This window comes from Elephas maximus, chromosome 9, assembly GCF_024166365.1.
Source record: "Elephas maximus indicus isolate mEleMax1 chromosome 9, mEleMax1 primary haplotype, whole genome shotgun sequence".
Lineage (NCBI taxonomy): Eukaryota > Metazoa > Chordata > Mammalia > Proboscidea > Elephantidae > Elephas > Elephas maximus.
The window spans coordinates 31,145,593-31,159,605 of NC_064827.1; the positions used below are offsets into that span (position 1 = coordinate 31,145,593).

The following is a 14,013-nucleotide window of genomic DNA, read 5'->3' on the forward strand; positions in this document are numbered from 1 at the left end:
TCCCAGCACTACTGATTTAATGCCATGGTCTCTCTTTTGTTCATAAATTCCATGTCCATTTCTATCCCACACTTCCTTTAATGGGCCCTTCCAGATAAATCATTATTTCATCTCTTTGTATGGTTTTTACCTTAGAACTTTGTTATCTTCTGACTAGTTCATTTCTCTAGACAATTTTAAAAAATGAGTATAATCCACGTAGTGTTGCCTAGACAATTCTGTTCATATTTGTACATATCTTAGAACAAAGGCTGGTCCATACTTAGCAAGACAATAAAATTTGCTGTTATCATTTTTAAATATCATTTTGATAAATATCCAGATTAAGAACAGAATCTCTTTGAATCACCCAATTCCCTTTCTTTTAATTCTAGTTCCTGAAACTATTCTACACATCGCCTGAGTAAATTTCTTTACCTCGGTGAAATGCTCGAGAGGGGCACTCAGGCATTATCTGACTCCTTTCTCTCCCCAGAGCTGAAGACATGTGGGTTAAGTGAAAGATAAATCAGAGAGTTGGTTTTGCAAAGCTGAAGGCTGTCCATTGACCCACTTAAGCTGCTGGCAGTAGCAACCATTTTGCTGCCTTTGCTTACTTCAATATTACCTTCCTTCTTCTCATCTACCATAGTCCTTAGTCCCCAATTTTGTTAGCTTTCACGTCATCATTTTGTCATCTAAAAAGTCACTTCCCTCCTTTCACTTTTGTGACAGTCAGACTTAATATTTGTTTTCTTTTGGCCCACAAACAACTGTCAAATTTTGCTTTTTAGGAAAGTTGAAATAAGAAACAAAAAATCTGGCATCCTGAAAGTCATAGAGAAAAATGATACAGTCCCTTTCCCTTTCTTTTGCTTCCCTTTTTTTGTATTAACCGCAAGATGAAATGGAGTAATGCAGAGGCAGCAAGACAACCTTGCCCAATAAACCACACATGAAAAAAGTTAACAAAAATTGAAAATGAAAAATCACTAATGTAAAAGAAAGACTGTGTCTAGCTCAGAAACTTCAAGCTCAACAACTGTTCAATAGTTTAAGTAAGAGAGTTGACTAATAAAAGCGGTACTTGGCAAAATAAAAATGATTTGGCTACTAAAAGTAAAAGAATTACAATTGGGTTATTCCTCTACCGACATAGACAAGAAAAACTTTTGCTATTACCATCTGAAGGCCATAGACATATTTGGTAGCGATGTACAGAGGTGTCATGGGTTGAATTTCATTCCCCCAAAATGTGCGTCTTAATTTGGCTAGGCCAAGATTCCCAGTATTGTGTGATCATCCACCATTTTGTCATTTGATGTGATTTTCCTATGTGCTGTAAATCCTATCTCTACGATGTTGATGAGGAGGGATAGGCAGCAGTTATGTGAACTCAATCAACAAGGTTAGATTGTGTCTTAAGCCAATCTCTTTTGAGATATAAAAGAGAGAAGCAAGCAGACAGACAAGAGGACTTCATACCACCAAGAAAACAGCACTGGGAGCAGAGGGCATCCTTCGGACCCGGGGCCCCTGCACCTGGGAAGACCCTCAACCAAGGAAAGATTGATGACAAAGACCTTCATCCAGAGTCAACAGAAAGCAAAAGACTTCCCCTGCAGCTGATGCCCTGAATTTGGACTTGTAGCCTACTGGACTGTGAGAGAAAAAATTTCTGTTCATTAAAGCCATACACTTGTGGTATTTCTGTTACAGCAGCACTAGATAACTAAGGCAATAGGTCAGGAGAGGCGGAGGTCAGCAATGATAACTAGTGTCCTTCACACCAACACTCTAGGAGCACAGGTGAACGTTCTGGAGAATTAATGATTTTGACAACCAAAAAATTCCTCCTCAGTAAAAGGGGTCTAAAGCCATCTGGATGTGGTCAGTAGCCCTCAGCAAGTGAGTCCAGGAAAGTTTTGTTTAAGAACACTCTGTCACCCTAAAGGAGAGGGTGTTACACTGTGATAATTACCTTGTGAGTGAGGTAGTGCTGGGGAAAGGTTGACAATAAATTCATCTTGTAATTAGAATCTCTACACCCATAAGCACCTGCAAGGAACTAGGATTCCTGCTGCGGGTACTGGCACAGCCTGAGGAGGACTGTAGACATCCAGTAAGAAAGAGTGGAAAGAAAGGGCAATGGCTATTAAACTACTAACCTTGTGGCCCTGGTGAAGCAAAAGCACACAGACCTACATGATTGTATTGTAGAAGGTAGAGAACAGTTGGAGATTCTTATTCACTAATAATCATCGGGCTCAGCTATGAATAAAACAGAGAACAAAATCTAGGCTGTGTCCTAAAGAGCTTACTTGTGACAAAAGCCATGGGGCTGAGGGAGTCTGACTTTGACTTCCTATGTAAAGTAAGGGGGGCAAAAAGAAAGCCCAGGATGAGGGTTTTGTTCCCAGCACAAAGAAGAGTAATGTGTGTATATACATATATATGGTGTGTATAAGAGTATTTACATATCCACCTAAATTGTGGACTATAGGACAAAGATGTTTTTCACAAGTATCCACTTACATTGGAACACCTGAAATTTACTGAGAAAATTAAAGTTCTATTGCAAAAATTTAGACTTTGATGACATCTTCTCAGGCCATATGGAAAATGCTTATATGAAAACGAAAAAAGGGAAGCAAAAGTTTAATATTGAGGATGGTTTAGAAAATGAGAACTCTTATGTTCCCTATATAAAAGCCATGATAGAACGAATGTCTTCAGAGAACCTAGGCTCCAAGGTTCAACCAAACGCCCAGCTCAGTCGCGCCAGCAGCATCCTCAGTTCTCCCAATGGCCCTCCTGCTCTGTTTACTGACAGCCCTGGTGGTGTTTGGCTGTGGCCCTGCTCTATCTCTGGGCTGTGATCTGCCTCAAAACCACAGCCTGGCTAGTGAGAAAACCGTTGACCTTCTGGACCAAATGCAGAGACTCCCCACTTTCTTCTGTCTGAATGACAGAAAGGACTTCAGATTCCCCCAGGAGATGGTGGATGGCAGCCAGCTCCAGAAGGCCCAGGCCATCGCTTTCCTCCACGAGATGCTCCAGCAGATCTTTGAACTCTTCCATAGAAAGGACTCCTTTTCTCCTTGGAACACTACCCGCCTGCACCAGCTCCTCAGTGGACTCCTTAAACAGCAGAAAGACTTGGAGACCTGCTTCGTGCAGGCAACGGAAGAGGAAAAATCTGTCCTGCCCATTGAGGCCCCTGAAGTGGCTGTGAAGGAGTACTTTGAGGGAATCTGTTCCTATCTGAAAGAGAAGGAATACAGTGAGTGTGCCTGGGAAGTTGTCAGAGTGGAAATCAGGGGATCCTTCTCTTCTTCGACAAACTTGCAAGAAAGGTTAAGAACAAAGGATGGTGACATGAGTTCATCTTGACTTCACTTACAATGACTGATATGCCCTATCGCACTTGCATGCATATCTCTGGTCATTTCAGAAGATGCTTATTTCTGCTCTAGTCACAATTTATGAGTTTAAATCCAGCAATTTCTTTGACAGCAGTATTAAAAAACTATATGTGAAAAATATTCAGCTCCAAGGACATCAGTCTTTAGGAGATGACTGTCCTGACTATCCGTCTGCCTCCCTCTTTATTTATTTATTTATTTATTTATGTTTATTGATTTTTTCTGGCTTGTTACCAAATTTGTAATATCTACATTTTTGTTTTAAAAAATTCCATATTTACATTGTATTAAAATTTATAAAACATATCCACCTTTCTATTATTTATTTAATTAAATTTGTATTATGTCTTATGTAATAAATTCTTATCAAAGAAAATTTCTTGAATTCATTCTTGAAGAATAAAATCAAAGCCCTAATTTTGTAAAAGAAATTGGAGAACAGATGGTAAAATGTATTTACTCACTCATTCATTGTATTCATGCCATGTGTGTCCAATGAGTAAGTGGTAGATTATATAATTGCCGTCAAATCCAGGTGAACGAATCAAACACGATCCTCTCCGTGCTAGAACTTTCAGTGATACAGGGAAAGAAACATAAAAACAATACTGATGTTTACTTAATTCCAACTATATTAAATACTACTGAAAGAATTTCTTAAAAATGATGTTCTTACACAATAACTTTAGCTATGAAAGATGCTGGGAAGAAAAGGAAATATTAGATGTCCTTTCTAAAGTGCCTGGGAGACATGAAGTTTTATTGACAGGAGTCTTACCAGCAGTTGGATACACGGCTCTACCATGTGCAAAAATGCTATTGATGGAGGTATGAGTTTGGGATTCGTTTTTGTATATCGGATCATGAGAGCCTGGGAATTGTTAAAAAATATTTTGATAAGGTTAATTTTATAGGGTTTATTTAGTTTTGAAAAGATTTATGGATAGAAGCATTTTTTTTCATCAAAAAATAGTTGTTTCTTGTTTTTAGATAAATATAAGCTAAGAATTTTTATGTAAGAAAAAGGGGGAGAGAGAAATAAAAATATATAAAAATTCCATTCTGGCTAGAGCAAAGGAGAATAAAGAAGACCAAAGACACAAGGGAAAGATTAGTCCAAAGAACTAATGGACACAACTACCACAACGTTCACCAGACTGAGGCCAGAAAAACTAGATGGTGCCCATTTACCACCACCTGGCTCTGGCAGGGATCACAAGAGAGGGTCCTGGATAGACTGAGAGAAAAATTTAGAACGAAATTCAAATTCACACACACACACAAAAGACCAGGCATGCTGGTCTGACAGAGACTGGAGAAACCCCCAGAATATAGCCCCCGACAGCCTTTTAACTCAGTCCTGAAATCATTCCTGAGGTTCATCTTTCAGCCAAAGATTAGACAGGTTTATAGGGTCAAGAATAATACATGTGAGGAAGTGCTTCCTAGGTCAATCATGTATAGGAAACTAATGGACACAACAGCTGAGAAGCAAAGATGAGAATGCAGGAGGAGCCAGGAAAATGGAACAAATGGAAACAGGGAATCTGGGATGGAGAAGGAGAGAGGGTTGGCATATCATGCGGTTTGTAACCAAAGTTGCAAAACAATGTGTATATTAACAGTTTAATGATAAACTAATTTGCTCTGTAAACTTTCACCTAAATCACAATTAAAAAAAAAAAAAAGAGGTTAGCAAGTGCTACTGGAACAACAACAACATATCTACCTATCTATCTATATAGATGATATTAATGAAAAGCGGCTGCAGCAGTATATCGACAGGGAACTGCCAGAAATTCAGGCTGGTTTCAGAAGAGGAAGTGGAACCAGGGATATCATTGCTGATGTCAGATGGATCCTGGCTGAAAGCAGAGAATGCCAGAAGGATGTTTACCTGTGTTTTATTGACTATGCAAAGGCATTCGACTGTGTGGATCCTAACAAACTATGGATAACATTGGGAAGAATGGGAATTCCAGAACACTGAATTGTGCTCAAGAGGAAAATTAGCATAGATCAAGAGGCAGTTTTTCAGACAGAACAAGGGGATACTGATTGGTTCAAAGGCAGGAAAGGTGTGCGTCAGGGTTGTATTCTTTCACCATACCTATTTAATCTGTATGATGGACTATATGAAGAAGAACGGGTTATCAGGATTGGAGGAAGACTCATTAACAACCTACATTATGCAGATAGCACAACCTTGCTTGCTGAAAGTGAAGAGGACTTGAAGCACTTACTAATGAAGATCAAAGGCCACAGCCTTCAGTATGGATTACACCTCAACATAAAGAAAATAAAAATCCTCACAACTGGACCAATGAGCAACATCATGATAAACGGAGAAAAGATTGAAGTTGTCAAGGATTTCATTTTACTTGGATCCACAATCAACAGCCATGGAAGCAGCAGTTGAGAAATCAAAAGACGTATTGCATTGGGCAAATCTGCTGCAAAGGCCCTCTTCAAAGTGTTGAAGAGCAAAGACCTCACCCTGAAGACTAAGGTACGCCTGACCCAAGCCATGGTATTTTCAATCACATCATAGCATGTGGAAGCTGGAAAATGAATAAGGAAGATAGAAGAAGAGTTGACGCCTTTGAATTGTGGTGTTGGCAAAGATATTGAATATACCACAGAATGCCAAAAGAATGAACAATTCTGTCTTGGAGGAAGTGTGGCCAGAATGCTCCTTAGAGGCGAGGATGGCAAGACTGCGTCTTACATACTTTGGACATGTTGTCAGGAGGGATCAGTCCCTGGAGAAGGACATCATGCTTGGCAGAGTACGGGGTCAGCAGAAAAGAGGAAGACCCTCAACAAAGGTGGATTGACACAGTGGCTGCAACAATGAGCTCAAGCATAACATCGATTGCAAGGATGGCATAGGACAGGGCAGTGTTTCGTTGTTTTGTGCATAGTGTCGCTATGAGTCGGAACCGACTCAACAACAACAATTATGTTGGATATTTAAAATAGTTTTGCTTCATAGAATATCATGTTCAGGTTCATCACATATTAAAGCATGACAAAATATGTTCACCCTTACATTTTGTCTAATTATTTTTTGTTTGATTTATTAAATTCCTTCACAGAAGATGTTTTTTTTGCTTTTTCTTAAAAAAGGAAATAACCTGAATTTGCATCTCAGTGTGAAAAATGGATGAGAAATTTACTCATTCATTCATTCTAGTCAAGTGATATTTAAAAACAGCATGTCTCTACGGCCGAGTATGTGACTATTCTGGAATACAGAGGTAAATAAAGCAAACACGATTCCTAACCTCTTAGAGCTTTCAATTTTCCAGACAAAGACATAGAAACAGTGATCATGGCTAATGAATTTCAGTCATGTTTCCTGTTATGAGGAGACATGGAGGACAAGGGATTCTCTCACCAGAAGCTTGAACAAGAGGGGAAAACAGATGTTCACTCGAAGGTGCCCATGAAACTTCAAAAGGCAGACACCTCGTTGGTTGATGCATATGTGGACCCGGAACCTCCAACAATGTTACATCTTGGAGATATTAGTTTGTGATTCTTTATTGGGGGCACAGGAACATAATGAGCCTCTAGGGATGCACAGATAATCAAAATGCAATGAGTGAGTAGAATAGTCTGGACCAGTTTTCTCAAAAGATGGAAAAATAAAAGTGGATCAGAAAATTTCACTCTCTCAGTGTCTAAAGACCAAAATTAAGTGAAAACAAGCAGAAAGGACAGAGTATCCAGTAATAAAAGACAGTCCAGGGAGCAAGAGAGTGTAATTTTGGGAACAAAACATGCATTAAAACTTTTTAAAGATCTAAAATATGAAACATAAGAAATTTCACACGCATGCAATATAAATTTCCTCACGGAATGTAAACTCTGCCAGGATATATGTGTGATCCTGGTTAATGAACTTAACCTTTCTGAGCCCCAGTTTTCTGGAGCGAGTGCTTTAACCAGTGCGACACCAGGGCTTCTTATACCATACATTAAAAACCCACCCACTGCCATTGAGTCATACATTAGCTATGCATTATTTATTTGCTGATGCTGATACCTGGCACACTCCCCTCTTCTTTCCCAGCTTTCTGAATCCCTTTCTTTCACTCCCATATCACAATAGTTTCCTTCCTCTGCAATGCAGAGAACCCCAGGGTGCTTTTCTCCTTCACTCCTCATCAACCTGGACTGTGCATTCAGGCAGCTGCTTCCGGGTCCTTTGTGGTTTCTGGTTTTCACTTTTCCGTTCCTCCGTGTATAAAGCCACCAATCGAAAGCAAAACATGCAAATGAGGGAATGTCCCTAGTATAATGATGTAACAGCTACCAGTCGCCATCCAGTGGATTTCAATGCACAGCTACCCAATATGTTGCAGAGTAAGGTTACCATGTGCTGCAGAGTTAGGCTCCCAGGTGTTGCAGAGTAAGGTTCCCGTGTGTTGCAGAGTAGTGCTCCCAGGTGTTGCAGAGTAAGGTTCCCGTGTGTTGCAGAGTAGGGCTCCCACACGTGGCAGAGTAGGGTTTCCAAGTGTTGCAGAGCAGGGTTTTCAAGGCTGTGATCTCTCAGAAGCAGACAATCAGTCCTTCCTTCCAAGGCCCCTCTGAATGGGTACCTTTCGGTTAGTAGCCCAGTGCTTAACTCTCTGTGATGCCCACGACACCCTGATGGAACCCCAGTGCCACGGAGCCGATTTCAGATGATAACAACCCCGGAGGGAGCTGCCCCATAGGGCTTCCGGGGCTGTAATCTTTTTTTTTAATAATTTTTATTGAGCTTTAAGTGAACGTTTACAAATCAAGTCACTCTGTCACATATAAGCTTATATACACCTTACTCCATACTCCTACTTACCCTCTCCCTAATGAGTCAGCCCACTCCCTCCTTCCGGTCTCTCCTTTCATTACTATTTTGCCAGTTTCTAACCCTCTCTACCCTCCTATCTCCCCTCCAGACAGGAAATGCCAACACAGTCTCAAGTGTCCACCTGATACAAGTAGCTCACTCTTCGTCAGCATCTCTCTCCAACCCATTGTCCAATCCCTTCCATGTCTGATCAGTTGTCTTCAGGAATGGTTCCTGTCCTGTGCCAACAGAAGGTATGGGGACCACGACTGCTGGGATTCCTCTAGTCTCAGTCAGACCATTAAGTCTGGTCTTTTTATGAGAATTTGGGGGTCTGCATCCCACTGCTGTCCTGCTCCCTCAGGGGTTCTCTGTTGTGCTTCCTATCAGGGCAGTCATTGGTCGTGGCGGGGCACCATCTAGTTCTTCTAGTCTCAGGATGATGTAAGTCTCTGGTTCATGTGGCCCTTTCTGTCTCTTGGGCTCATAGTTATTGTGTGACCTTGGTGTTCTTCATTCCCTTTTGTTCCAGGTGGGTTGAGACCAATTGCTGCATCTTAGATGGCCGCTTGTTAGCATTTAAGACCCCAGACGCCACATTTCAAAGTGGGATGCAGAATGTTTTCATAATAGAATTATTTTGCCAATTGACTTAGAAGTCCCCTCAAACCATGTTCCCCAGACCCCCGCCCCTGCTCCGCTGACCTTTGAAGCATTCACTTTATCCCGGAAACTTCTTTGCTTTTGGTCCAGTCCAGTTGAGCTGACCTTCCGTGTATGGAGCATTGTCCTTCCCTTCACCTAAAGTAGTTCTTATCTACTAACTAATCAGTAAATAACCCTCTCCCACCCTCCCTCCCTCCCCGCCTCGTAACCACAAAAGTATGTGTTCTTCTCAGTTTTTACTATTTCTCAAGATCTTATAATAGGGCTCTTATAGAATATTTGTCCTTTTGCTTCGGACTAATTTCGCTCAGCATAATGCCTTCCAGGTTCCTCCATGTTATGAAATGTTTCACAGATTCGTCACTGTTCTTTATCGATGCGTAGTATTCCATTGTGTGAATATACCACAATTTATTTACCCATTCATCCGTGGATGGACACCTTGGTTGCTTCCAGCTTTTTGCTGTTGTAAACAGAGCTGCAATAAACATGGGTGTGCATATATCTCTTCGTGTGAAGGCTCTTATTTCTCTAGGGTATATTCCGAGGAGTGGGATTTCTGCATTTTATGGATGTTCTATTTCTAACTTTTTAAGAAAGCGCCAGATAGATTTCCAATGCGGTTGTACCATTTTACATTCCCACCAGCAGTGTATAAGAGTTCCAATCTCTCCGCAGCCTCTCCAACATTCATTATTTTGTGTTTTTTGGATTAATGCCAGCCTTGTTGGAGTGAGATGGAATCTCATCGCAGTTTTAATTTGCATTTCTCTAAAGGCTAATGATTGAGAGCATTTTCTCATGTATCTGTTAGCTGCCCGAATATCTTCTTTAGTGAAATGCGTGTTCATATCCTTTGCCCACTTTTTGATTGGGTTGTTTGTCTTTTTGTGGTTGAGTTTTAGGAGAATCATATAGATTATAGAGAGCAGGCTCTGGTCGGAGATGTTAGAGCTGAAATTTTTTTCCCAATCTTTAGGTGGTCTTTTCACTTCTTTGGTGAAGTCTTTAGATGAGCATAGGTGTTTGATTTTTAGGAGCTCCCAGTTATCTGGTTTCTCTTCGTCATTTTTGGTAATGTTTTGTATTCTGTTTATGCCTAGTATTAGGGCTCCTAACGTTGTCCCTGTTTTTTCTTCCATGATCTTTATCATTTTAGTCTTTATGTTTAGGTCTTTATGGAAGCAGACTACCACATCCTTCTCCTGTGGAGGGGCTGGGGGGTTTGAGCTGCTGACCTGTTGGTTACCAGTCGAGCTCTTAACAGCTGGGCCACCAGGGCTCCTTCCCCGGATAGAACAGTAAATTTTCAAAGGAAGTAGAAACAGCACAGACAGTCCCCAACTTATGTCATATTTGAGTTATGATGAACGGCACATCTGATAGATTTTTGGTACATCTTATTGTTAGGAATGTATACTACATACGATGTCGTAGTGTGTGATTCACTGATGTTATCATTCTCAGATGTTCACTGTTATGATTTACTGTTCAAAACACTGCAGGATATTGACAGATCAGAACTTACTGTACTTTGAAGAGGAAAGAAATGCTGAAGTAGAAAGAAAAAATGAGGAAGAGAAAGGAGAGATGTTGTCAAAAATTTTTACAGGGAAACGATTATCAGAATTCTTTTCCAAACAAAATCAGGGACTTCAGTTGCTTGAAAACATGGACCCAAATGCTTATCACTTTGCTAAAGTTGATAGGCAGATTTGGGAAGTTGTGAGATGTTGCTGCGAAATACATGAAGCAAAAAATAATAGAAGCATATAGACAAGACTCACTCATTTTCTGAGTAGGAAGCCTACCCCTGCCTCCAGTGATAACCGAGATGATCCAGAATGTTCCACAAGTAGCGTTATTACTGCAACTGACAAAATGCCAACATCGTCCAACTCTTCTTCATCCTCAGAGTAAATTTTTATGATTTGTGACTTTTTTAATGTTTGTATGTATTAAAATGTATCTGTAAGTTTATATGTCATGTTTTTAACCCCTAAAGAAAAAGACTGGATTTCAAAATATACTCATAAGAAAAAGTAATAATAATGAAAACTAAAAAACAAAAAAGAGGTATTCAACTTACATCAGGACCGACTTATGCAGAGACCTCAGAAAAGAACTCCATTGTAAGTCGCGGACTTTATGTATTCATTTTTACCTATGGGCTTCTAAACATTCACAGAGAAAGAGGGCCAATTACTGGCCAAGACAGGCTAAAACAGTGGCCAAGTCTGTGAAGCCAAGTGTAGCCAGAATTCTGTCCCCTACCAGTGAATATTTTTCCAGAGTTAAGAGAGGCTGTTTCTGGAAAGAACTCACCCCAATGTTGGAATAAAGTAATTTGTTTACCTTTTTTATGTGTCTTAGACAAGGAAAATATTTCCAGCTTCAGGCATGGCATGTCGTCTTTGGACAACAGGCAGCTATGTGGAGAGAGAAAAGGGGCAAATGTGTTCCTTGCTTCCAACCCTCTCTGCTGAGCAAATGTGTGATTAATCACACCCTCTACACCCTGTGGGATACAAGCGGCAGTTGTCAGGTTTTCGTCACCTGCCGTCGAGTCGGTTCTGACTCATGGTAACCCTGTGTACAACAGAATGATACACTGCTGGTCCTGTGCCATTCTCACAATGATTGTTGTGCTTGAGCCCGTTGTTGCGGCCACTGTGTCAATGCACCTTGTTGAGGGTCTTCCTCTTTTTCACTGACCCTCTACTTTACCAAGCATGATGTCCTTCTCCAAGAAGTGGCCCCTCCTGATAACATGTTCAAAGCATGTGAGACAAAGTCTCACCATCCTTGCTTCTAAGGAGCATTCTGGCTGTACTTCTTCCAAGACAGACTTGTTTCTTCTTTTGGCAGTCCATAACATATTCAATATTATTTGCCAATAACATAACTGAAAGACATCAATTCTTCTTCAGTCTTCCTTATTCATTGTCCAACTTTTACCTGCATGTGAGGCACCTGAAAACACCATGGCTTGGGTCAGGCGCACCTTAGTGTTCAAGGTGATATCTTTGCTTTTTAATCCTTGAAAGAGGTCTTTTGCAGCACATTTGCCCAATTCAATGTGTTGTTTGATTTCTTGACTGCTACAAAAAAGAAAAAAAGTTTTTTTTTTTTACTTCCATGGGTGTTGATTTTGGATCCAAGTAAAATGACATCCTTAAGAACTTCAATCTCTTCTCAGTTTTTCATCATGTTGCTTATTGGTCTGGTTGTGAGAATTTTTTTGTTTTCTTTATGTTGAGGTGGAATCCATACTGAAGGCTGTGGTCTTTGATCTTCATCGGTAAGTGCTTCAAGTCCTGTTGAGTTTCAGCAAGCAAGGTTGTGTCACCTGAATACCAGAGGTAGTTAATGAGTCTTCCTACAATCCTGATGCCAAATTCTTCTCGTATAGTCCAGCTTCTGAGATTATTGGCTGAGCATAAAGTTTGAATAAGTATGCGAAGGCATAAATTACGCCAGTGTCAGCAGCATGCGACTGTAAGTTTGTCGTATTGAGGGGGCAGGAGAGTTGCTGTGATGGTGGCAGCTATGACAGTGGTATTCAAATTTCAGCAGAGTCACCTATGGTAGACTGGTTTCAGCTGAGCTTCCAGACTAAGACAGAATAGGAAGAAGGAACTGGCAGTCTACTTCTGAAAGGAATTAGCCAGTGAATATCTTAGGAACAGCAGGAGGCAGTAGAGACTGCCAGTCTGGGTGTGGAACTGCAGGGGAAATCAGAGGAAATAGCTCCTGTCTGATGGTACGTGAACTTTTTCTTAAATTGTCCGTTTTACAAACGTGTTTGTACTAGGAGATTAGGCGGCTTACGTTTATAACTTGGAGAAAATTCTCACTGCCACCTTGAATAATCACCTTGCATCTTTTCGACCTTGCCTCAGTAGTAAGATAGAGCTCAGACATGGGTAAAGGGATTTCAGAGAACACAGTGATTGCCAAAGGACAGCAAGGGGGTGGTATCTATTTGGGTAGAATTTGGGAGGTTTTAAGGTAACCTGGGCAATATGGTAAGTGAAGAATTTGATCAGGAAGTTTGCGTGTGTGTGTGTGTGTGTGTGTGTGTGTGTGAATAGCTCAGGGAGCATGAGAGGGCCTTCAATTTAGGAGGGGTCTGTCAAAACTTTGCCTCGGGTTGCCCAATCTTTAGATTGCTTGTCTCCAAAACTGGGTTGGTGGTGGTGGTTGGGAGACGCCAAGTTTTGTTTTAAGCTATGTTTGTTCCTTGCTTTTCTTTCCTCCTTCACCCTGTGGGGGGAACCAGCGTAAGAGTAGGGCAAAGGCATGAAAAGTTTTGGATTTACCTGGCTCTTTCTCTGTGATTGCTTAATACCTTTCTAATATTTTGATCTCTTCCATCTATTGGATGACCTTTTTTTTTTTGTTTGTTTGAACATAATTTTACTTTTTTATTAACTTTTATTAAGCTTGAAGTGAACATTTACAAATCCAATCAGTCTGTCACATATAAGTTTACATACATCTTACTCCGTACTCCCAATTCCTCTCCCCTCATTGAGTCAGCCCGTTCAGTCTCTCCTTTCTTGACAATTTTGCCAGCTTCCCTCTCTCTCTATCCTCCCGTCCCCGCTCCAGACAAGAGTTGCCAACACACTCTCAAGTGTCCACCTGATATAATTAGCTCACTCTTCATCAGCATCTCTCTCCCACCCGCTGACCAGTCCCTTTCATGTCTGATGAGTTGTCTTCAGGGATGGTTCCTCTCCTGTGCCAACAGAAGGTCTGGGGAGCATGGCCGCCGGGTCTCCTCTAGTCTCAGTCAGACCATTAAGTATGGTCTTTTTATGAGAATTTGGGGTCTGCATCCCACTGATCTCCTGCTCCCTCAGGGGTTCTCTGTTGGGCTCCCTGTCAGGGCAGTCGTCGATTGTGGCCAGGCACCAACTAGTTCTTCTGGTCTCAGGATGATGTAGGTCTCTGGTTCATGTGGCCCTTTCTGTCTCTTGGGCTCTTAGTTGTCGTGTGACCTTGGTGTTCTTCATTTTCCTTTGCTCCAGGTGGGTTGAGACCAATTGATGCATCTTAGATGGCCGCTTGTTAGCATTTAAGACCCCAGACGCCACATTT

General features: G+C 41.1%; 1 protein-coding gene across 1 annotated transcript; it reads left to right on the plus strand.

The window, feature by feature from the left end:
- The first annotated feature begins 2,784 nt into the window (after nt 1-2,784).
- LOC126083396 (interferon omega-2-like) lies at nt 2,785-3,372 on the plus strand. The gene has a single exon (XM_049897106.1). The coding sequence runs from the start codon at nt 2,785-2,787 to the stop codon at nt 3,370-3,372; it is 588 nt and encodes a 195-aa protein (XP_049753063.1).
- Nucleotides 3,373-14,013: the final 10,641 nt, after the last annotated feature.